Here is a 24,471-nt window from a genome sequence, read left to right on the forward strand (position 1 = left end):
AAAGTGTTTAAATTTTTTTTTCAACGTTTATTTATTTTTGCGACAGAGAGAGACAGAGCATGAACGGGGGAGGGGCAGAGAGAGAGGGAGACACAGAATCGGAAACAGGCTCCAGGCTCCGAGCCATCAGCCCAGAGCCCGACGCGGGGCTCGAACTCACAGACCGCGAGATCGTGACCTGGCTGAAGTCAGACGCTTAACCGACTGCGCCACCCAGGCGCCCCTCGATGCAAAGTGTTTAAGGAGATTTCTCAAATGTGCTGTCGAAATGAATACCATTTTGTAATGTTCCAGATTGAGCGACACATGATCTTAGACACCGCTGCAGAAATTTACAGATGGGTCTTAGTTCTTAAACTAACTGGGATCATTCTGTACTCTTCAAGCTAACATTTCAAGGAACGATATTCCCTGAGGGGTGAATTTGCCAGAACTGCGTTCAGCTACAAGTAACACAAAACCTGACCCCCCAAAACACCCCTGGTTGAACAGATTAGAGGGTTGCTTTTTCTCACCTCACAGAAAGATGACAGTTCCTGGCACTGTCTCAGCAGCTCAAAGATGTCAGGACGAGTCTCCACCACCGTCTTGCCCTTTCTCTCATGATGACAATACAGCGGCCACATCACTGGTCGGCACATCTGCATTCCAGAAGGAGGAGGAAGCCATAAGGGGGAGGGGTACTGCCTATGTGAGAAAAAGACAGTTCTCCAAAAATCCTTAGAAGAGGTCTCACTATTGCTCTTTAGCTAGATTTCTGCCCCAGTGCTCATCCTTAGTAGCATGGAGAGGGGGAAATGGAGCTTTTTTTGCTGGGCACATGGGTATTCCTACAAGAGGAGAGGCAGTGGGCGGGGTCTCCAGGAAAGGCCTGGCGTAGTTAGTTACCGACCATGGATGTCAACCTGTGCTTCAGACGGTCTCTGTGGCCTCTTGAGCACTTTGGCTGGTTCCTTATGGGATGTGGCTTGGCCGCCAAAGTCCCTTGCAGCGGGGCTGATGGCAACCAGTACCAGGAGGATGTGCAGGCCACGGGGAGCCCACAGCAGCCTTTGTGCGAGTGCGGAGAAGGTGTTCCATCCAGGCGGACACAGCCCCACATGTGGCAGGAAGAACTGGCCAGAGGGGTATAGGTGGGATTTCAGGCCCCAGTCGCCTCCTGCTTGGGTGCCTCTGTGCAGTGCACAACCTGCACAACTATATATGGCCGCCTCTAGTGCAAGACGTGTCGGTTCTGCCATTTTCTGTTGGGACAGTTCTCTTTGCATAATCCACAGCTTCTCGCAGGACTCTCTTTAGGTGGGTTACCCATTTGCTAGTGTTCCTTACTGGTTAACCCCTGGGTAATATATTCTGTATAAAAACTAAACAAAGTTCTAGTTTTTCTTCTTCCCCCATCCCCGCCAGTGGATCATCTTGCACACTTTGCTTTAACCCCCCTGTACTGTATAGGGGGGGTACCAGCTCTCGTGAAAGCTACATTCCAGCGGGGCAAGATGGACAGCAAACAGAAAAATGGGTACAATGATTTCAGGTAAGCATCACTGCCTTGGGGGGACTACATGGTGCCATGTGATTTGCAGCGACCACGGGCAGAAGGTGGAGAAAGCTTTCTGTGGAGTGTCACTGAGGCCCTCCCTGAGGACGTTGTATTTGAGCAGAGACCTGTGTGACAAGAAGGATCTACCTTGGAAGTGTTCTCCTGGCACGGGGAATAGGACGAATGTGCAAAGGCCCTGAGGCATGACTAAGCTTAGCATTCTGGAGGAACGGAAAGAAGAATAGCGAAGGGAAGGCGGCAGTAGGAGGTGAAGCCGCAAAGTAGGGGGGAGCCTGGTCGTTGTGTGTCCTCTGGGTCATCATTAGGACTCTGGGTATCATCTCACGTGAAACGAGACGCCATCGGACATGGGAGTGGCAAAGCCTACCCCTTCCCAAACACTGGGAAGTCTTGAAGCTCCTTGGGAAAGAGGGCCGTGCCTGGCCTTGTGTCCCCAGATCTCTGCATGCTGCTGGCACATAGATGGCTGAGCGCACGGCTGACTGGCCTTCAGGCATCTCAGGTTGCACCTCAGCACGTGCCTGTGTCATCTCTTGTCCAACGTCAATGGCACCTTCTCCTTACCCAGGCTTCAGGACACAATCCCAAGAACGCTCATCACCCCTGTCTGTATTCTCAAGCCGTGGTCCCCTTGTCCACACCTGCAGGAAGGGCATGCTCTACGGGAACCTTGGCTCCAGGCCAGGCTGGAAACAGGCAGAAAATGGGGGGCTTCATCTCCCTTATTCTAGATTCTATTCTTCTTTTAATGCAACCCCGGGGTGTGACGACACAAGGAGAGTAACATTCATTGAGCACCTACTATGTGCCGGCGGGTTATGTACATGATCGAAGCTACTCCTAATAGCTTCGTGGGGGAGATGTCCCCACTTATACATGAGGACTCCGGAGCTCAGGCAGCCGAGACATTTAAACTGTCACCAGTTGTTTGGCAATAGAGCTGAGTTCTGTAGGCTCTCAAGAACCCACCTCTTCCAGAAGCCTGGGCTGGTTCCAGACACTGGCTGTTCCCACGCCTGCTCCCCAGAGGGGCCTGCACTGTGCCCCTGACAGTCTCCCTGGCTCTGTTTCTGCCGGGCAATCACCCATTCTCTGGTTCTTTGATGAACCTCCCAAATGCCCCCGTCACATCCTGTCCCTGCTTCCTTCCCCAACTCTGTTATCTCAGCCCCACCCTGGCAAAGGAAAACAATGTGGCCCCAGAAACCCTTGGCAGAGAGAGAGAGAGAGAGAGAGAGAGAGACAGAGAGAGAGAGAGAGACAGAGAGAGAGAATGAGGGAACAGGCTCTAATCTGGCCTGGTTCGTGAATCCTCACCAACCTCTCTGTGCCTCAGTTTCCCCAGAGGGTTGGAATCAGGCAGCCAGTCCCCATGTGGGGTTTAGCATGCCTTCAGGAACGTGGTGCCAGCTAAGGGTCCTGTCTCTGGATCAAGGCACGGTGCAAAGAACCCCCCGGTGGGCCTAGGGGAACTGCCATGGGCACCCCTGCCGGCTCAGGGGGTCAGACCCACGGATGCTGCAGGGGGGGCGGGAGCCAAGGGTGCGGATCAGACGGGAGTGAAGACGTGCAGAAGGAGTGAAGGAGCGAAGCCGGGAAGCTGGGGAAACCTAGGTCAACCGCTGTTGCAATCGCGTTCCCCAGAAAAGTTCATCCAGCCAAGGCCGCCTTTGTCTGGTAAAAATGTAACAGACACAATCAAGGGAGGGCAGCAGGGGGCTGAGGCTAAAAGTTCCAAAGGTTTATCAGCCTCGGGGCCTTCGGGGGAAGAGGGAACAAAGACAAAACAAGCAACAAAAGCCTCTCCATCATGCTTGTCACCGGGACAGTGTGACAACATCATCTAATTTGCTGTTCGGTTCACAAACGAGTCCTGGCAGGGGTTCAGCTCTTCAAAATTTAGGAAACACCTTCCCACCCGTTATCTCAAGAGATACGTCCAACAGGGGCGCCTGGGTGGCTCAGTCGGTTAAGCGTCCGACTTCGGCTCAGGTCATGATCTCGTGGTCCGTGGGTTGGAGCCCCGAGTCGGGTTCTGTGCTGACAGCTCGGAGCCCGGAGCCTGCTTCGGATTCTGTGTCTCCCTCTCTCTCTGCTGCTCCCCTGCTCACACTATGTCTCTGTCAAAAGTAAAATAAACATTAAAAACATAAAGAAATACGTCCATCGGAGCTGCGAGGGGAGTATCCTCACTCCCATTTTGCAGATGAGCAAGTCGAAGCTCGCACTGGTGACAGCACTTGGCCAAGCGGAGCAGAGGCGAAGGCTGAAGTCAGAACATACTGGAGCGTTGGCTTCAAAGACACCACAGATGGAGAGGTAAGCAAGGAAAAAGGGGGGGCCCACAGAGACGGCGCAATTGGACTGGCCAGCCTGGAGCCAGAGCCCAGAGACGCTTGCCCAGGGCCTCCTCAAGGACAAAATTCCCCAGAAGAGTCATTCTGGTGAGCAACGTGGTCTCCATCCTGCAACAACGTAACATACCACGTGCATCCCCGTGCTGGTCCGTTTGCCATGAGTCAATTCAGAGGACTTAGGAATTACAAGAAAAATTCTCTCCAAGGGAATCTGTTCCTTCCCAACCTGCATTCCAATATCTACCCCTAAGATCAGCTCAGACCAGAGCTCCAAGCAGCCACTAGGAGCTGGTCGGAAGCCAGTGCCAAGATGTACCGATAGCCCATCTTTAGGCATGAGGGGACCGATTCAGCCCAGTTCAGCCAACTCTTCCAGAACATTCCTGCTGGACTCGCAGAGCTTCATCATAGAGACCTCTCATCCCATCTCATAACCGTGGTGGCACGTCGGCCTACAGTCACGCTACCCCTCATTGACCCATCATAAACCAGGGTTTCTCGGCCACGGCACGACGTTCTTCATGATGGGCTCTTTCCTGTGCACGGTAAGGTCTCTCTCCCGGTCTCTACCCACTACAAGCCCGTGGCGCCCAATCCCCCCATCTGTGACCACCCCGTGCGTCTCAAAGACACTGCCCGATGTCCCCTAGGGGGCGCGCTCACCCCCAGATTGAGAACCAGGGCACTGAAGCGCCTCTCGGCCCCAACATTATCTGGTTCTCAGAGTGTAGGCAGGACACACGGAACGACTCCAGGTCCCTGAAGGGCTCGGATGCGTTTCTGTGCCACCTGCTGGCAACCCTCCCAGCAGCGATGCAAACACATCTGGAAGATGGGTGCCCAGAGGCTCCGCCTGGGGAAACGGCTGGACAAGAGAGAAGGTTAAGACTTGCATGTGTGCTTTGTAGAAGAGTCACATGTTAGGCCAGAAACCAAGGCGAGAAGGGTCCTGAGGGGAAAAACTGCTCCTCTACGCCAGCATGTCCCAAACGGGGACAATTCTGCCTCCCCGGGGACACGTGGCCATGTCTGGAGACATTTTGGGTGGTCACACCTGACGTGCTACTGGAACCTAGTGAGTAGAGGGCGCCTGGGTGGCTCGGTCGGTTAGGCATCTGACTCTTGGCTTCGGCTCGGGTCATGATCTCACGGTTCGTGAGTTCGAGCCCCGCGTCGGGCTCTGCGCTGACAGTGTGGAGCCTGCGTGGGATTCTCTCTCTCCCTCTCCCTCTCTGCCGCTCCCCTGCTGGCTCTGTCTCTCTCTCAAAATAAATACATACACTTAATAAATAATAAATAAATAAATAATAAATAATAAAAGAAAACTCTTAAGTCTGGGACTGTTTGGAACATCCACTGACCACGTCACCAATGACCCCAAAATCTCAGTGGCTGAACACAATGATCACTGGATCTGCGCCGGGTTCAGCGGGCTGGGAGTTCGGGCAGCGGTCAGCCAGCGGGGGTCTTCTGCTCTATGTGGTGCTGGTCGGGGCCATTCACTTGGATGCCCTCAGACCCTGTCTGGGCTGGGCTGGAAGGGATATCTGCATGTCTGGAGCCTCCGTCCTAGGACCTCTCTCTCCACTGGTTGGCTTGGGCTTCCTGACAACATGGTGGTCCCAGGGAGTCTCACATGGTAGCTGGTTTCCAAGAAGGAACGTTCTAGCATGTGAAAGCAGAAGCTGCCAGTGTCAAGGCTCGCCCTCGGGAGTTTACACAGCACCACTTTTGCCTCCATGTTAAGACAAGTCACAAGGGAATCCCTCACTCAGGAGGAGAGGCAGCCTCCACTTCCGGATGGGAGGACCAGGAAAGACTTTGACGCCATATTGAATTCACCACAGGGACTGGTCCCGTCGCAGGCCCTGCTTGAAGAACCCAGATTGTTATGCTCCAGGCACATGGGGTAGCGCCCCACCCTAGGCTACTACCTTGATGAGTGTGATTATTCACACGGCGCATGAGCCAGATGATGGCTAAGCAATAAAGGATGGGCTTATTGAACACACTTACGCTAAGGACAAAATTGACAGAGAATGTCAGCCCAACTTAAGAGAATATCATCTCTTTATTTGTAAAGTGTGTTAATAACTGTGCTAGTTACACCCCTGTTGGTTGCCAAGGGACTTAGGACACTTTGGGTTTCATAAACAAAGGATTGTAAGGCTGTCAGAGAACCTCATGGAATCCAACATCATGTGGAACAACCAGACCAAAGGAGGGACTTGTTGCCTTTCGCTCAGTTACGTTATCGGTCTCAGCCTGAGGGGCAGAGGCACCGAGGACCTTCCCGTGTGTTGGGGGAAAACCCTAGAGAAGGGGGTTGTTGAGAACCAGAGGAGGGATAGACTCTGTCCTAGCCAGCTTCGGCTGCCGTCACAGAGCACCACAGATCTGGGGGCTTAAACAACAGGTATTCATTGTCTCACTGCTCTGTGGGCTGAAAGTCCAAGCCCCGGGGTCAACGGTGTCGGTTCTTTCTGAGGGCCGTGAGGAACACGGTTACTCAAGATCCCTCCCCTTGGCTTGTAGATGGCCGTCTTCTTGCTGTATGTTCACACCGCGTTCTCCCCCTGAGCACGTCCGTGTTCTGATCTCCTCTTCTTATAGGGACACCACTCGCATTGGATTAGGGCCCGTCCTAATGACCTCATATTAACTTAATTAGCTCTTTTAAGATGCTGTCTCAAAAAGTTACATTCTGGGCACTGGAGGGGGAGTTGGGCCTTCAACATGTGACAGGGTGGGGGACACACGGTTCGGCCCCTAACACACCTCCCCCAACTAAAATTTGGTATGGACGTTGAATGATGACACGACACGTACACACAGGGGGCATGGAAAGGTTACCACTCACACAATGAGACTTTCTGGGGTGAGCAGGCTCCCAAGATGGTCCAGAAGTGGCTTGAGAAAGCAAGACTGAAGGCTGGGCTTGGGGTTTTGACGGTGGTTGGTGGGTGAGCTGGGTGAGGGTTCCCAGGCAAACCAATGGGCTTTTTCATCAACTCGCCCGGAAGGGGGCAGAGGGGCGAGGGCGGGGTGAGGCTTAATGGCCACCAGCAGCCAAACATCAGGGTTGCTGGAGGTGGGAGTGGGCAGGGGGATGGGCTAAATGCACGAGGGGCATTAAGGAGGGCACTTTTGGGGACGAGCACTGGGTGTTACATGTAAGAGATGAATCACTGGGTTCTATTCCTGAGGGCAAGACTGCACAGTATGTTAACTAACTTGAATATAAATAAAAAGGAGAAAAAAAACCCTATGGATATCAGGCTACGGCAAAATAATAATAATAATAATAATAATATTGTAGAAGTCACAAAAAAATGGAGTCAGGCTCTATTACAAGAGCCTGCTGTCAATCCTCCACATCTGCCCAATCATTTATAAAACCCATTCCTTCTCACTTCCCCATTTCCTCGGCCCTGAAGTGCTGAGATCCAGAGATCTCTGAGCTGAGGGACGAAGAGGTTCATGGGCAGGTGCCTCAAAGCCTAAACTTTGCTCCGAGCTGTAGAGAACGGTGCTTGTAGAAGAGCCTGGGGGGCTGGAGCCATGGTGGGGAGACAGACAGAGTTTGGAGGACCCAGCTGGCCCCTGAAAACAAGAAACCCTCATGCCTTCCTTTCCCTCTCCGTTCAGAATGATTTCTACCTTCTGGAATAATCTGCTCAGGATCAGACAGAAAATCCTCATGGCTAGGATGACAGCTGCGCACTGTGAAGTCAGAGCAAGGAGCCAAAAGCCCTTAAATCAAACCAAAGGGGGATCCACCCAAATGTCATCTCCTCCATGAAGCTGCCCCCCCACCCCGTGTCCCCCTCCCAATCCCTTGCTCTGTGGCTTGTGACCTTGCCCGGGGCCGTCTCCTGTTAGTGCCTGCTCCTGGTCAGACCTTGTCTCCTGGATCCTGGGATCGAGGTTGTATTTTATGCACCTGTGAGTCCCCGATTCCTACCCGTCCCTGTCCTTTCCCACCAGCCTGCCTTTCATGTCCTGACCCCCCCGGGCACACCGGCATCTATGCGTCTGTCCTCATTCCACGCTCCCTTCTTCTGCAAGACATCGCACATGCTGTTCCCCTTTCTGGAACCGTGTTCCGCACGGCACCCCCCTGCTTTCACTTGGCACCTCCTCATCCGCTCTTGGCCCAAGTGTCCGTTCCTCAGGAAACCCCTCCTAACCTCCCCTCGCTGCCCCTGGCGAGAGCAAATCCCCATACGGTCAATACTAACTCCTGAACTTCCCCTTCGGAACCCCATATTGTGGGGTGGCTACAGCCCCCTCAAAGGAGGACAGAGTGATGTTGCTCCTAACGATGGAGCTCAGTAAATAGCTGGAACGACTCAGCAAGTGAATGGATGGATGAATGCAAGGACCCGTAGGTGTTTCTGTTTCTCTTCCAGCCCAGAGCAAGCCTGAGCTCGGAGGGGAAGGGAGCCTGGGGTGGTGGGCGCAGAGGTGTGCCTTGTTTTCTGAGCCCAGTTCTGTCATTTACTTGCTTTGGGCAAGTTGCATCCCTTTCTGCAAGAGGAAGTGTTTGGCTGGATGAGCTAGCTTTAAAGCTCTTTCGTGACAGCGGAGGGTCCGCTGTACTGTCTTAAACACAAACCTCCCCTTTGTCACCCGAAGCCCCGGAGTAGAGAGTTACAGAAATGCCTGACCCTGGAGACGCCACTGCGATTAAGAAGTGGTGGCGCGCCCTCTGGTGGTCGAACGGCAAACTGCGGGAACCGGGCCTCGCAAAGCCCTTGCTTCCGGGCAGAGGGTGATTTTTTGCAAGACTTCTTGGGGGAGCGCCTTAAAACGCAATTCCTCCACCCACCCTATGCCAGCCCCATGACTCTGATTCAGGAAACTTGAGGGAAAGCCTGTGGTTCTTCGCTTTTAACAAGCACCCGCTCATGGAGGACCCGAACCCGTATTTTGAGCAATGTTGGTCTTGGGCAAAAAGCAGCGAATCGGTCAGTTTCCCAGCGGCCTATGTGGGCAGCTGTCTCCATCCTGCCTGTGACCTTGAGTGTGGCTTCAGGAAGTAGCAGGGCCAGGTTCGCACACAATCTCACCCTCAGAGGCTCTCACTCCCAGCATCCCCTGGTTAAAGAAAGCCCTGTTCCTTTGGAGGGGAAAGTGGGGGGGTGTTGTGGGCTGAGATTAAACCATCCCGTTTCTAATAGAGGCCAGAGTGGAAGGTGCGGGGGCTCCTGGGTGGCTCAGTCGGTTAAGCATCCGACTTTTGATATCAGTTCGGGTCACGATCTCAGGATCATGAGATGGAGCCCCGCGTTGGGCTCTGCGTTGAACACGGAACCTGCTTGTGATTCTCTCTCTTCCTATCTCTCTGCCCCTCCCCTGTTCACACACACACACACTCTCTCTCTAAAATAAATAAATAAATATTAATTTACATTTAAAAAAAAGAAAGAAAGTGGAGGCTACGGTCTTGGGCTTTGGAACCAGATATCCCCAGGTTCAAACCCCAGGTCTCCCATGTACTAGCTGCGTGACCCTAAGCGAGATACTTGATCTCTCCTGGCCTCCACTCGATCTCCCAATTGATGGGAGAAAGCGCACTTCGTGGGATCCCTAGGAAGAGGGATGCTCTTCCCAGGGATGCTCCCTGGGCTGAGCATTGAACATTAGAGGGAAGGCGACAGACGCAGAGGGAAAAATCAATAAAATCCTGTCCCGGTTTCCAAAGAGCCCAGAGTCTCTTTGGGGGACATGAGATGCTGTGGTTTCAGCGACTGCTGCTCTACATCTGGGGTGGTTTGTTACCCTACAATACGTGACCCCCATGCATGTGTACCCACATATCTCAAAGCCAGGCACAAGGTGGTGGGTCAGAGGGGGACAGGGAAATAGATGCGGTGAGTCCGCAGGGAGTCTGGGCAGCCCGCCTGCACCTTCCACATTTTCCAGACAGGCAGCAGGTGTCCATCCACCGGGGCCCCCTAACAACAGGGGTATGCATTGTGTTTTATGAGTGCCCCCCTTAAAGGTCCTTTCTGTGGTCTGAATGTTTGTGACTCCCCCCCACCCCACCCACCCAAATTCACGGGTTGAAATCTTAGCTCCCAAAGACAATGGTCTTAGGAGGTGAGATCTTTGGGAGGTGATTAGGTCAGGAGGGTGGCACCCTTACGAATGGGATCAGTGTGCTTAAAAGTGAGGTTTCAGAGGGGCGCCTGGGTGGCTCAGTCAGTTGGGTGTCTGACTTTGGCTCAGGTCATGATCTCGCGGTCTGTGAGTTCGAGCCCCGCGTCGGGCTCTGGGCTGATGGCTCAGAGCCTGGAGCCTGCTTCCGATTCTGTGTCTCCCTCTCTCTGGCCCTCCCCCGCTCACGCTTTGTCTCACTCTCTCTCTCAGAAATAAATAAACATTTAAAATTTTTTTTAACGTTTATTTATTTTTGAGACAGAGAGAGACAGAGCATGAACAGGGGAGGGGCAGAGAGAGAGGGAGACACAGAATCGGAAACAGGCTCCAGGCTCCGAGCCGTCAGCACGGAGCCCGACGCGGGGCTCGAACTCACAGACCGTGAGATCCTGACCTGAGCCGAAGTCGGACGCTTAACCCACCGAGCCACCCAGGCGCCCCATAAATAAACATTTTTTAAAAAATGAGGCTTCAGAGAAATCTGTTGCCCTTCATCATGTGAGGGCAGGGCCAAGAGGCACCAGCTGTGAATCAGGAGGGGGGCCCTCACCAGAATGTAACCATGCTGGCCCTGGGACCACGAGCCTGTCATTCTCGACAGGGTCCCAGGGGAGGCCGTCCCCCCGCTCCCCTCCCTTCTCTCTGTAATTCTCCACCTTCTCCCTACTTCTAAATCCTCCTTCTTGCCAGGAAAGCATTTAAGAGTCAAGAGACCAGTGCTCAGCCACCTTTTTTGTGAAATTTTTGCAAGGCAGGGGGTCCTCTGGACTGTAACATTCATTGTCTTTGCGCTTCTGTCAAAACCAAGACTGGAAGGGCCTCATTGTTGGTATTTTGTGTGTGCCTGTACCCATTTTTTTTTTTTTAAAGACTGGAAATACATAAATTCAATCTAGCTATAGCTGAATGACAGGCTTACCAATGATTTTATTTTCTTCTTTAGACTTTGTACGTTCCCAGATTTTTCATAGCCTCCATATTACATTGACAATCAACTTAAAAACGATGACAGCCTTTTGAAGGACAATATCCTGGCTTCCCCTCGAGTCCAGAGAATGCGAAAGGGGCTGGGGGTGGTTAGGAGGCAAGGACAGCTTCAGCTGTCCACACCCGTGCTGCATTGGGAAACCAGGACATCCGCAGAGGACTGGGTCTCAAGCTGCAAAGTGACAGAGGGAAGGTCCCCAGGGAGTGAGCCTCATGATCATGTACAGCTCAGGCTGCTGCTCAAGATGCTGGGAAAGTAGCCTCCCCTCGACCGCCTCACCCCTGCCCCTATGGCTGTCCATTCATTCATTCGTTTGTTTGTTCATACACTTCCACGAGGCATCTTCTCTAAGCCAGTCTTGTTGTGATACAGAGATACAAATCTCACTGTGACACGATCTGTTGCTCTTTGGGACCCCACAGATGGTTAATGTGAAACTCCTGGCATTCCAGGGTATGACGTGCAAGGTTCTCACACTCCGTAAGCCCACCCAGAGGCCTAAGGACAGCAAGCAGTCAGATACTGGGCGGGAGCGAACTCTGAGCTTGTGGCCAAGCCCAGTCTGCCGCCAGGGTTGCCGACCTCCGTCCCCATCCTCCGTGCCCTCGGGGGTGACTCCTTTAAGGATCTGAAGGTCCTTTCCACCTTTCCCTGACGCAGGATGTTTTCTGTGGGAGAAAACAGCAACCCTGGCACACAGGGACCACAAGGACTATGAGCAATTCAAGAAACTCCCTAAATTGTAAAATTTGCAAGCATGTGCATAGTTTAGGGAGAGTCCAAGGCTTTCTCCAGATACTCTGTCAGGACCACAATGCAAAAAATGTTTTAAAAGACTGATGTAGCGGGGGCGCCTGGGTGGCCCAGTGGGTTAAGCTTCTGACCTCGGCTCAGGTCATGATCTCTAGGCTTGTGAGTTCGAGCCCCGCATCAGGCTCTGTGCTGACAGCTCGGAGCCTGGAGCCTGTTTCCGATGCTGTGTCTCCCTCTCTCTCTGCCCCTCCCCTGTTCATGCTCTGTCTCTCTCTGTCTCAAAAATAAATAAACATTAAAAAAAAAAAAAAGAAAGAAACATTGGGGCACCTGGGTGGCTCGGTCAGTTAAGCATTCAACTTTGGCTCAGGTCACGATTTCACAGTTCATGAGTTCGAGCCCCGCGTCGGGCTCTGTGCTGACAGCCCGGAGCCTGGAACCTGCCTCGGATTCTGTGTCTCCCTCTCTCTCTGCCCCTCCCCCTCTCACACTCTGTCTGTCTCTGTCTCAAAAATAAACATTAAAATTTTTTAATTTATATAAAAAAAGACTGATTTAGCCATATTTGCACATTTAGGGATAAATGAATCACTCACACTTACGTTGCCCTTACTATCGCCAAAACTTACTCTAAACACTTTGCAGACATGAATTTACTGACTTCTCGTGACAACCGCGAGATCTGGAACGATTATTGCCCTCAGCTTACAGATGAGAAGCGGGCGGTGGGGCCGGGACTGAGCCCCCACAGTCCCTGCTTTTGTCCCCACTGCAAGAAGCGGGCAGGGAAGAAGGGAGCTCTGTTGAGCCCGACTGATGTGCAGCACATCGATGATGTGGGTCCCCTCACGTCTGCCTTTCCACTCAGCGATGGCTCCTCCTTTGACAGGCGAGGAAAGCAAGCTCCAGAGAGGTGGAGCGACTTATCCAGGGTTAACCAGCTCAGCGGCAACAGCCGCCTGTCTGACTTCAGAGCCGGGGGCAGGGGCAGGTCCAGGAACCAAAGGGCAGTCTCCACGCGCTCCCAGCGGGGTCAGGCCACCTGTCCCTCCAGCTGTAATCCACCGCTTGGGGCTCTAACTCAGTGCAGAAACCAGGCTAAGGAAGCAAGACCCAAACGGTTGACTCTGGAAAGGGAATCATTTATTTTCACCCTCATGAACCGACAACCATCTTTCCTCCCTTCATTTGACTCAGCGAGCCTCGATGGAGCACCTACTGCGCGCACGTGTTCTAGCCCGTGCGTCTCAGTGGAGAGCAAAACTGGACTGGCTATTCTAGAAGCAAGGCAGGCTTGTCCAAACAGAGGAAGAACGCGGGCTTCAGTCTAACTCTGGAATCTGAGCTAGCAACTTCTCTGGGCTTTCATTTCCTTATCTGCAAAATGGGATAAGGATAGTCCCTCGGGGGGCGCGTGCACGTGTGTGGTGAGAGAGGAGGAAGCAAGTGAACTTTATCGGCACGGCAAGTTCCTCTGTTGCCCTGGTGTTGACGCACTTCTGTCGTGTGAACTTGGACATGCCCCTGAACCTCAGGGCAGCTGGGTCCAAGCCTGTGCGTGAACCCACTCTACCCCTCTGTGGTCTGCCCAGATCAGGACTCCCAGCCCCATCTTGTTACTCAATGGCATATATTCCACTCAAGTTAAAGCCCCCGAGAACCTGGACACATTCAGAAAAGTTTCCTGGAGGAAGCCTGAATGTCAAGGGCACCCCATTCAGAATATCAGTGGCCATATTGCTTCCTTCCCCAGTGGGCTTAAGAAACAGCCACACGTCCTTTACACATTCAATTGACCCAAAATGGTCCAAGGGTGTTGAGGCTCACTGCTTGCTGGAAATAAAGCAGCTTCGAGATCCCTAACGAAAAAGAAAAATGTGCAATTGGAGTCCTGGCCCAAGGAGGGGTTTGCTCCCACCCCATGCCACCCTTGCCCCTGGGCTGCACTCTCCTTAAAGGCATCTCGGAGGGTTCCATCACAGAACCCTGTAGCTTTAAAGCTGGGAGGTTCCTCAGCAATCGCATAGTCCAGGATTGTATACTGGGGGTCCGGGGCAGGACCCAGATCATGGTTGCAGAGATCTAACTCTCTCCAGTCTCACATCACATCACCCTGAAAGCAGCCTTATCAAGTTCGTGAAGGCACTGGGGTCTGCTGCCCCTGGTCTGGCCGACTTCTTCATTTTGCAGGAGGTGGGGGGGGGGGCGGATGGGGGAACATGACAAACCCAGAGAAGGGAATAGATGTGCTTAAGTTCACATGGCCAGTGAGGGGCCCTGTGAAAAACCACATCCACCAAGGGGACCCCGGGGCCTTAGCATGTGCCAAGCAAACCTTGGTGCATGATGCAAACAGCAAGGGCTAAATTCTGTTGGAGCTACCTCCGCCCCCCGCCCGGAGCGAAGGGGGTTCTCTTGGGAGGGGATGGGCCAACTTTCAGTGAAGATTCCCTGTGTTGAGACTCCACACTGCACCCACGGACCTGTTCATTAATAATTACCTAATCGGGAAGGTGGTAGGTGGTGCCGGGGGCGCCGAGGGATTTTGCCAATGTTCCTGGGCTTCCTCTGGTTCTCAGATAGCCGCCCGGGGGGCCACACCAGGACCGACCGTGAGTAACTCGCTGAGGGCTGCCTCTGAGACTCAGAAGGGAGGGTGACCAACCATTCTAGTCTGCCCAGGACTGGGGGCTCTGGGACATAAGGCTTCTGGTGCTGAGACAGGGAGAGACCTAGAAGTGACACACCCTAGGGCTGGAACGACCCCCACACCTCACTACACGACCCTCCTCATTATACCGGTGGGGAAACTAGGGCTGAGGGCCAGAAACAGCCTCCCGCGAGGCGGGTCTCCTGGCTCCCGACGCAGGTGCTTTTGGAGAGTTCCTGCCAGAGGGAAATTCTGGGTAACTCACTGCAAAGCCAGAGAGAAGTACGAGTCTCAAGGTTAGGATAGGAGAAGGTGTTAGAGCTTGGTAGGAGGGCATGCTATGGGGACGGGTGTTAGGTAGATGAGTGAAGCGACCCACTGTATGTTTTAAGTGACCACCGCAACTTCTGGGTGGAAATCAGGGTAGAAAGACCAGTTGGAAAGCCACAACGGTCTAGGTCAGGGCTCCGAGAATGAGGCCCTGTGGGTCAAGTCTGGCCCCCTGCCTGTTTTTGCATTGCTCCTGAGCTAGGAATGCAAGGTATAATATCAAGATACAATATAAATATAAATATAAAATCTGTCGATGGTTGAAAAAAAATCAAAAGGAGGACGATATTTTGTGACGCATGTAAAATATATGAAATTCACATTTCACCGTCCATGAATAAAGCTCCACCGGAACCCAGCCCCACACTAGGCTGCCTTGTGGGTGTGCGGGTGGCTGCTTTCCAGCTGGCACAGCCAAGTTGGGGAGCTGCAACATGGCCCGCAGTCTGGCCCCTGGTCTGAGTGAGCGGTGCTGGAGGTCTGAGTGAGGATCGTAGCAGTGGGGAGACTAGGAGGTTGAGGGAAGAGGCTGCCGGGTATGCGGAAAGATTGAATGGTTGGGGGTGCGGTCTTGGAAGGCCAGACCCAGGTTAGGGCTGGCAACTGGATTCGGGGCTGAGAACCAGGTAATAACGGTGAGGCTACCCGACGTGGCCGAGCAGATTTAGTGGAGAAAATCGAGCACCCTTGTTTGGGTAGGTTAAGTTGATTAGGAGAAGAGACCAATCCTTTTCCCAGAACTTCGGGCAATTCAGGTTTTTTTGTTTTGTTTTGCTTTGGTTTTTGGTTTTTGTTTTTTTATTTTTGTTTGTTTTTTTTGCATTTTTTTTTGTTTGTTTTGTTTTGTTTTTGTGTGTTTTTTGTTTGTTTTTGTTTTGTGTTTCTTTTTGTTTTGTTTTTTGAGGGACAGAGAGAGAGAGAGAGAGAGAGCTGGGGAGGGAGACATAATTTTAAACAGGCTCCACGCTCAGTGCAGAGCCCGACTCGAGACTCGATCTCACACCCATGAGATCATGACCTGAGCCCATATCAACAGTCAGACGCATAACCGACTGAGCCATCCAGGCACCCCAGGCGAATCAGTTTTTTGAACATCAGTGATCTTATCTGTCTGGAGTGAAGATAAGAATGCCAGTTCTACTGACCTCTACCTGGGTAAGAGGGTCAGACAAAATGGCATTAAAGTGATTTTGCAAACCGTAAAGCACACCATGGATGTTTGTGGAGTTGAGGCTAACGCTTTGGCGCTTCGCATCCTCGGTGCAGTGGGTCACTGGGCTGAGGAAATTAGCTCAAATGGCAAAAGGAGCCCCGGGCTGAGTCTGGAGCCTCATGCTCTAGCTCAGATATTTACCAGTTAGATAAATGACCTCATTCAGTCATTTGGCGAGTCTCGGCGATAAGAATGGAGGCCAGTCCTTTGCAAAGCTCACCGGGACAGGAAGTGCCAGGAGGCGGTGGGCACAAGGAACGTGCTTGGTTAACCCACAGAATATCATCTTCACCACATACTGGGAAGGGGCTGGGTGCTTGCTAGGCTGCCATAGGCCCATCTGCTGGACTTGACCCTATCACTTGTCACCCGGGGGCCCTGCCCTTCCCCGACTTCTCAGTAGGGCTGGGGCTTCTGCTGGGGCATTGCCTGGGCACTCTCTTTCCTCCTATATCCCTGACAGCGCAGAAGATGCATCTTGCCAGCCACCTGCTCCTCCTTCTGGCTGGACTGCTGATCGCATCTCACAGCCAGCTCCTCCCTGAACACAACAGCCAGGGTCACACGGGCAGCCCCCATCCAGAAGCTCCAAGCACAGGTGAGGGCTCCCCCAGCCTCAAGATTGCCCCAGGAAATACAGTCTTTGCTCTCCGCTTCTACCACCTGATGGCTTCCCAGAGCCCTGGGAGCAACATCTTCTTTTCCCCGCTGAGCATCTCTGCCTCCTATGCCATGCTGTCCCTGGGCGCCCGCTCACACAGCCAGACCCAGATCCTCGAGGGTCTGGGCTTCAACCTCACAGAGGTGTCTGAGTCGGACATCCACCAGGGCTTCCGGCACCTCCTGCACGCCCTCCGCCTCCCAGGAGACAGGTTGGAGATGCACACGGGCAGCGCCCTGTTCCTGAGCCAGGAGCTGCCCATCCTTCCGGGATTTCTAAATGACAGTGTGGCCTTCTATGACTCCAAATTATTCCTCACCAACTTCCACGACTCTGTGGGTACCACCCAGCTGATCAATGACCATGTCAAGGAGGAAACTCAAGGGAAGATTGTGGATTTGGTCAGCGACCTGAGCACAGACATCGCGATGGTGCTGGTGAATTACATTTACTTCAAAGGTAAGAGTCAGTTCATCGGTGGGTCCTGTATCTCCCCTCTCCCCCTGATTTACAGATGGATTAAATGTTTAAAAAAAAAAAAAAAAGAGAAAGTGGATGGATGGGGCCAGATAGGGCCAAGCAACCCTTAGAAGATTCATGTGAGAGCATCAGATATTTAAGATCATGTAGTTTAGAGGTTTCCATACCCTCCTATCTTTAGATACGTTTTCTTATTTATTTATTTTTTTTAGTAATGGTAATGTATGAAATGTACAAGTTGAACTTCTGGATTCACGACGAAGGACTGCCACTTATCAACAGTGTAAACAGGGAGGTGGTTGCTGAAGAATACCTCCTTCAAAGTTCTGGTTTTATTTTTTTAATGCTTATTTAATTTTGAGAGACAGAGACAGAGAAGGAGTGGGGCAGAGGCAGAGAGAGAGGGAGACACAGAATCCGAAGCAGGCTCCAGGCTCCGAGATGTCAGCCCAGAGCCCGTTGGCAGGGCTCAAACTCATGAAATCATGAGATCGTGACCTGAGCTGAAGTCAGTTAACCGACTGAGCCACCCAGGCACCCCCGAAGTTCTGTTTTGAGGATCAAATCATGGCACATATTTGTGTCCTCCTTAGAAGACGGCCTAAAGAGATAGGCAAATTACAGTCCCCAGCCACATCTGATGGGCTTCCTGTGTTTGTTAATAAAGTTTTATTGGCACACAGCCATGCCCACTCATTTGTGCATTGTCCCTGGGCTGTTTTCACACAGCCACAGAGATAAGCAGTTGCTACAGAGCCTAAAATATTTGCTTTCTTTCTGGCCCTTTGCAAAAAAAAGTTTGGCGACCCCTGACCATTATATATAGTCAATAAATAATTAGAGTAATTGTAATTAATCTAATGATTATACTCATTTTGAAGATCCTTAAAAACACATAAGGGTATAAAAGGAAATAGAAATTGCCCAGGGGCCACCTGGGTGGCTCAGTCGTTTAAGCATCTGACTCTTGGTTTCCACTCAGGTCATGATCTCAGGGTTCGTGAGCTCGAGCCCCGTGTGGGGCTCTGCGCTGACAGTGTGGAGCCTGCTTGGGATCCTCTCTCTCCCCTTCTGTCTCTGCCCTTTCCCTGCTCATTCCCCCCTGCTCTCTCTCTCAAAATAAATAAACTTAAAAAGAAAAAAGAAATTTCCCCTAATCCTACCACACTGAGACAACCCAAAATGTTAACGGTTTCACTGAATTCATTCCAGTCGTCCACTCACACACATATGTTAACCGTTGAAATCACAGCGTGAGGACAGCTTCATGCTGTGTGTACCATCAGTGTTCCATCAGGGAAGCAAAGCCATCATAAGTGGTAAGGGAAAGGAGGTTGCTATAGGAGTTGGACCTTGCATAACTGGGGGGACGTGAAGGTCTGGAGGAAGCAAGGGTGGGAGGGGCAGAATGAAGTCCTGGGGGCAGGTGCAATTTTGGAGCTTATCGGGAATCTATACTATACTCCAGGTGCTTTCGGCCACCCCAGTGGGTCTGTGTAAGGGGAACTTGTGGAGAGGCCCAGGCTGGGCACCTGGTGGTGGCTTGGGGACACCGTTGGTCAGGAGGGCTACTGTTGGACGATGAACCTGGAGGATGGTATGGACGAGCCGGGGCACACAGGGCTCCTCTAGGTCTGCCCATCATTCCATCTTCCTGCGAAGATCTTCAGAGTGTGGTGCCTGCCTCACGTCTACCTCCCCATCTCACGCTTGTGACCACCTTGAACCCAGACTCTACAGAGAGCAAATTCTGGGAAACAGCCCCAGCCAGACTAACGATCCAGCCAGATTTGTTATCACTTGCATTTTACACAGGGAATGTGTCACCTACCATCGAAAACGTTTTTAAAAACCTTTTTAATTCTGCAATAACCACAAACTTACAGGACGGTGCAAAAGTAGTACAGAGAGATCTCATGCACCCTCCACGCAGGTTATCCTACATCACATGTTATATAACTTGTAGTACGGTAACAAAACCAGGAAATTGACATTGGTGCAATCTATGGAACTAACTCAGATTTCACCAGGTTTTGCATGCGTTCGTGTGTGTGTGTGTGTGTGTGTGTGTGTAGTTTTATGCTATTGAAGACTTTATTTAGATCTTACCTAATGCCTGCACAATAGTCTACTGATGCCATTCCCTTTGAAATATAATTTAAATGTATAATACACACCATCGACCCACCCAAAGCTCTGATCACAGATAATGAAGGGTTTGGGTGCTCTCATCTGAAAGAAACCTAGCTCAGGCTGGTTGGCATGAGAAAGAGAGGTTCTCCAGACACAGAAGGGAGATAGAGACATCCTGCCCACTGACACATCTGCCCTACACTTTGGGGACACGAATGTAGCCCGGGCCTCGCTGTAGGTCACATGGTAAGAGAATGGAAAAATGGTGGCTTATCTTCAAAAGCGAAAAGCACCTAGAAGAAAACAAAAGATGCACAAGTACTCCGTAGCTAAGATTCTCTTGAGAGATGTTAAGGCAGACTTCAACTTTAAAAAACACTGATACATTGGGCTGCCTGGGTGGTTCAGTCGGCTCAGGTCATGATCTCGCGGTCTGTGAATTCAAGCCCCACGTCAGGCTCTGGGCTGACAGCTCAGAGCCTGGAACTTACTTTGGATTCTGTGTCTCTTTCTCTCTCTCTCTCTCTCTCTCTCTCTGCCCTTCCCCTACTTGCTCTCTGTCTCTCAAAAATAAGTAAACATTAAAAAAATAAAATAAATAGGGGCGCCTGGGTGGCGCAGTTGGTTAAGCGTCCGACTTCAGCCAGGTCACGATCTCGCGGTCCGTGAGTTCGAGCCCCGCGTCAGGCTCTGGGCTGATGGCTCAGAGCCTGGAGCCTGTTTCCGATTCTGTGTCTCCCTCTCTCTCTGCCCCTCCCCCGTTCATGCTCTGTCTCTCTCTGTCCCAAAAATAAATAAACGTTGAAAAAAAAATTAAAAAAATAAATAAATAAAATAAAATAAAATAAATAAAAAACACCGATATATCATAGTCATGGAAAGGAAGACAATATGGTAAAGATGTGGATTCTCCCATGAATAAATCTAAATATTTAATGTAATCCCAAACAAAATCCTGACAGGTTTTCTTGGTTTTTTCGTTTTTTTGTTTTTTGTGTTTTTTTGGTGGCAGTTAACAAGCCGAGTCTAAAATGTATATGAGAAAAGCAAAAGGCCATGAATAGCTACGATGGGAAAACTTGGCTGCCAGAGAGCCCAACTCATCATAAATCTGTATTAATTTAGACTTGGTGGTACAAATAGACCAATTCCACAGAAGGGTGAGGCCAGAATAGAGCCCAGAAATGGCCCCGTGGATAGATACCTGGGCATTTGATATTTGTCAGTGTTGGCTTCCCCCCCTCACCACTGTGATAGAGCACTGGGGAAAGTGGGTTACAAAAAAATGGCACTGTGACAACTAGGTCCCCACAGGGGGAAACAGATGGGTTTAGGCCCCTCCCTTCTATCAATCATAAGTATTCCTTCCAAGTGGAGTAGAGTGCTTTTTGTAAAAGGAAAGGCTAAAGCTTCTAGAATATAAGACCTATTCTCTCTCTATAATATATATGGAGGTTATATGTATATAATACATATGGAGGGAAAGTTGTCCTAAACAACAAAAGACCTAATCACAAAGGAAAAGACTCATATGTTCACTTCATTAAAGAATTTCAGTACCAAAGCGCCTGGATGGCTCAGTCAAGTATCTGACTTTTGGTTTTTGTTCAGGTCATGATCTCATGGTTCTTGAGTTCTATCCCCATGCCGGGCGCTGCACTGACAGCACAGAGCCTGCTTGGGATTCTCTGTTTTCCTCTGTCTCTCTGCCCCAGTCTCTCTCTCTCTCTCCCTCCCTCTCTGTCTTTCTCTCAAAAACCAATAAATAAACTTAAAAAATTTTTTCAATCATCACAACCCACCATCATGAGAGTGAAAAGACAAGGCAGAGAGGGACAGAAAGTATTTGCAACTCACACAATTGATACACAACTAATGTTCAGAAAGAACTCCTACAAATCACTAAGAAACAGTCCTCCACAAATACAGGAAAAAAAAACATGATCTGGCACTGATGCAAAAAAAAAAAAAATAGGACTTTTTTTATGTCAACAGGTCAGTAAACATACAAATGGTCAACAGGTCAGTAAACATGCAAAAGGTTGTTCAACTTCATTTTTAACCAAGAAAGTGCACTACAAAGCAGTAATGAGCTACCATTACATAAACATCAGGTTGGCAAAAAAATTTAAACGCCACCATGTAAATTCAATGGCAAAGACAGGAAACAACCTAGCTGATACCCTTTGTATCTCATATTTTAGAGTCTAAATGAGCCCTGAGAGATCCGTGTCTCAGGCAGGTCCGGCTTTGAATGGTCTAAATGATACACCGTGATGAAACAGTAAGGTGGGGTCTCCGCGACTGTTGAAGAGGCATTTTCTGGCTGGACGGTTGCCTTGTTGGTCCACAGGTGCTTTGTACCTTCTTCCCTTCTTCCCTTCAGCTCTGTGGGAGAAACCATTCGTTCTCTCGTTGACCACTCCCCAAGACTTCTACGTTGATGAGAATACAGTAGTCAAGGTGCCTATGATGCTGCAGGACACAGAGGACCACTGGTATCTTCATGACAAATACTTGCCCTGCTCAGTCCTGCGGATGGATTACAAAGGAAACGCGATGGCCCTTTTCATCCTTCCTAACCGAGGGAAAATGAAGCAGGTGGAGGAAGTCTTGACTCCAGAGATACTAAAAAGGTGGATGAGCTTGCTTCAGAAGAGGTAATCTTCTGCAGCACTGCCTTTCCAATGGACCCTTCTGATGGAAGCCAATGCCCAAAACGGGGGTGATTGCCAAATTACAAAGGAATTCTTATTTGCTTTAAGACTTTCCATGGGTTTCCTCAAATAATGAACTCTCCTCTTACATCTGAGATAAGATTTTGCCCCTATCAGTGAAAAGAGAACCGGACTAGGAGTTAAGAGTCCTGGTTCTAGATGCAACCCTCATATAGCACAAGACCTGGGTGATGTGACCTTGGCTCTCTGAGGGTCTGTCCCTGTGCAGTGAATGCGTAGACCTCTGGTCAAGATGACTGGGACAGAGGGACTTAAGAAAACTCCATCTGCCCATCCAAGGAAGTAGTCAGGAAGCTTTATATCACTCTGGGGCTACGAGTGGGAAAAGTTTCCATCCACGTATAAGAAAAAGGCCTCAACCCAAGGCCACATGTGGACGGAAAATTCGCACAGCTCATGGGAGAGAGGAATTCTAGCCAAAGAAATCGTCTGGTCCCAAATAAGTGAAAACCACAGGACCCCAACACAGGCAAAGGCAAAATGCCACACATGGAGACTTGCATCTCCCTGGGCACCTGGCATGCCCATGGAAAACAATCTCCGCTGAAGACGAGCTCCCAAGGGAGGAGGTCCTGCAGACAGCAGGCCCTGGAAGCAAAGGAGCCTGGCTGTAAGCCCCTGGGAGCACTGAGCAAATGGTGTTTGTGGCAGCAGAAATCAGATGGAGTGAGGCCAGCTAGAGGGTGCAGGCAAGGCGAGAACAGTGCACTGGGGTCCCTCGCTTGTTTCTGAGTCCAGAGTTTTAACCCCGTATCTCCTCCAGGTACTATTACAGGAAGCTCGAGTTGCATTTCCCCAAGTTCTCCATTTCTGGCTCCTATAATTTAGATCAGATTTTGCCCATGTTGGGCTTTGTGGACGTGTTCTCACAGCAGGCTGACTTGTCCGGCATCACTGAAGAGCGAAAGCTGCAGGTGTCCAAGGTAAGTAAGTCATCGGTGGTCACTGATGCCTGGAGACGCAGTGGGGAACGTCTGCCCCTTGGAAGCTTCTAGGTGATGGGTGTTCCCTCTGCCACCAGAGGCTGAGAGTCATTCAACCATCCACAGGCACGGGTTTCCAGGAACCAACCCACCACGTGCTGGCATGGTGCTTGGCTCTGGGGATACGGTGTCCACCCAATCCTTGTCCTCAGGGAGCTCTCGTGGCCAAGTGGGCTCCATAGATCACGACAATGGAGAGTGACAAAGTGAAAGAAACAGAGAAAGGATAACAGACCAGGCTGGGCTGGGGGTGTGTATCAGAGATTCCTTTGATGAGAGAAAGAGACCTAGGACTTCGGTGAGGAAGACAAAAGTGCATTATAAGGTAGAGCCTTGAGTTGCAGAGTTGAATTCCAGTTCCTTCCCTTACAGCAATCAAGGGCTATCTAGTGTCTGGATTTATGTTCCTCATCTGTCAACCAGCCATAATGCATCAACCTTTTAGGGTGGTTATAAAGATTTAAAAAGTGCCCCAGGGCACGTAGTAAGTGTTCAGTTGCTGATAGAAATAATTATTTCCATAAATAAGAGGGCATCCAACTCAACAACCCACCCAGTGTAGACATTCTTGCTGTGATAGCCCCAACAAGGGGCTTGGCTAGCAGTGAACTGCGGTGCTGATCTTCAGCGATCTCTGGTTCTTCCGGGCTTCCCTGAGTCCTGGCTCATGTTCTCTTGGAGGCAAACACTTGTGATTTCCTTCCCAGAGTTTCCACAAAGCCATTCTGGAGGTGGACGAGGCTGGCACCCAGGCTGCAGCGGCCACTGGCAGCTTCGCCACCTTTCTGTCTGCCCGTCGCAGTCGCAGAGTCCTCTGGTTCAACCGGCCCTTCCTTGTGGTGATCTTTTCCACCGATACCCAGAGCATCCTCTTTCTGGGCAAGGTTGTCAACCCCACGAAACCATAGCCTTCCCAGGGCCGGCTCTTCGGTTACAAGCCGGAGGATGTGGCCTGGGGGGCTTGGTGTGAGCAGCTCCGTGTTGGAGCAAGGGATTCAGAAGATCCCAAGAGTTCGGGGCAGAAACTGTTGGCGAAGGAGAGCGACATGTGACCCGGACACCTAGCTCCTCGGGACGGTGTGACCTCAGGCAGGTCACCTGACTGCTTCAAGCACCACCCGGGAGAGTGGGAGACACCCCGCCAGGTGGTTGAAGGGATTAAACAAAACGATGTCTATGAGGAACCTGGTTTGGTGCCTTGCACGTAGTAGATACTCAATAAACGCATCCTTGTTTTCCATCCCTTCAGGGTTTGCCCTGCATGGCCCTGGCATATCTGGTCCCAGACGTGGGAGTGAGAGGTTCCAAGTTCCAGTGTATGCAAGGGAGAAGCAATGTGGACAGCCAGCCGTCCTGGGCAGGGTGGGCGCCTGGTTTCAGAGCGGGGGCTCGGGAGGGCCTCGGCTGGGAGAGCACCAGTCGAGGCAGCTGCCACAGGGACCTAGTGAGGAAAGCCCAG

General features: G+C 51.2%; 1 protein-coding gene and 1 long non-coding RNA gene across 2 annotated transcripts; one reads left to right on the forward strand and one right to left on the reverse strand.

Moving 5' to 3' along the window:
- Window positions 1-10,990: 10,990 nt before the first annotated feature.
- On the reverse strand, window positions 10,991-12,567 carry LOC121031330 (uncharacterized). The gene is made up of 2 exons (XR_005790684.1): window positions 12,486-12,567; window positions 10,991-11,739 (listed from the first exon to the last, which is right to left on the reverse strand). It is a non-coding gene; the product is annotated as an uncharacterized LOC121031330 (long non-coding RNA).
- A 1,788-nt stretch (window positions 12,568-14,355) lies between these two features.
- On the forward strand, window positions 14,356-24,255 carry SERPINA4 (serpin family A member 4). The gene is made up of 5 exons (XM_040478154.1): window positions 14,356-14,436; window positions 16,472-17,137; window positions 21,678-21,951; window positions 22,793-22,952; window positions 23,720-24,255. The coding sequence occupies exons 1-5, from the start codon at window positions 14,376-14,378 to the stop codon at window positions 23,918-23,920; spliced, it is 1,362 nt and encodes a 453-aa protein (XP_040334088.1). The 5' UTR covers window positions 14,356-14,375; the 3' UTR covers window positions 23,921-24,255.
- The last annotated feature ends 216 nt before the right edge of the window (window positions 24,256-24,471 follow it).

Source organism: Herpailurus yagouaroundi, unplaced genomic scaffold (assembly GCF_014898765.1).
Source record: "Herpailurus yagouaroundi ecotype Mexico unplaced genomic scaffold, PumYag 141, whole genome shotgun sequence".
Taxonomy (NCBI): domain Eukaryota; kingdom Metazoa; phylum Chordata; class Mammalia; order Carnivora; family Felidae; genus Herpailurus; species Herpailurus yagouaroundi.

Excerpts from the sequence above, each read along its gene's own strand:
- SERPINA4 (XM_040478154.1), top strand. The coding sequence starts at position 14,376 with ATGTTCCTGGGCTTCCTCTGGTTCTCAGATAGCCGCCCGGGGGGCCAC. Across the intron at positions 14,437-16,471 it reads GGGCCACACCAGGACCGACC|CCCTGACAGCGCAGAAGATG; the intron begins GTGAGTAACTCG and ends TTCCTCCTATAT. Across the intron at positions 21,952-22,792 it reads ATGAGCTTGCTTCAGAAGAG|GTACTATTACAGGAAGCTCG; the intron begins GTAATCTTCTGC and ends TATCTCCTCCAG.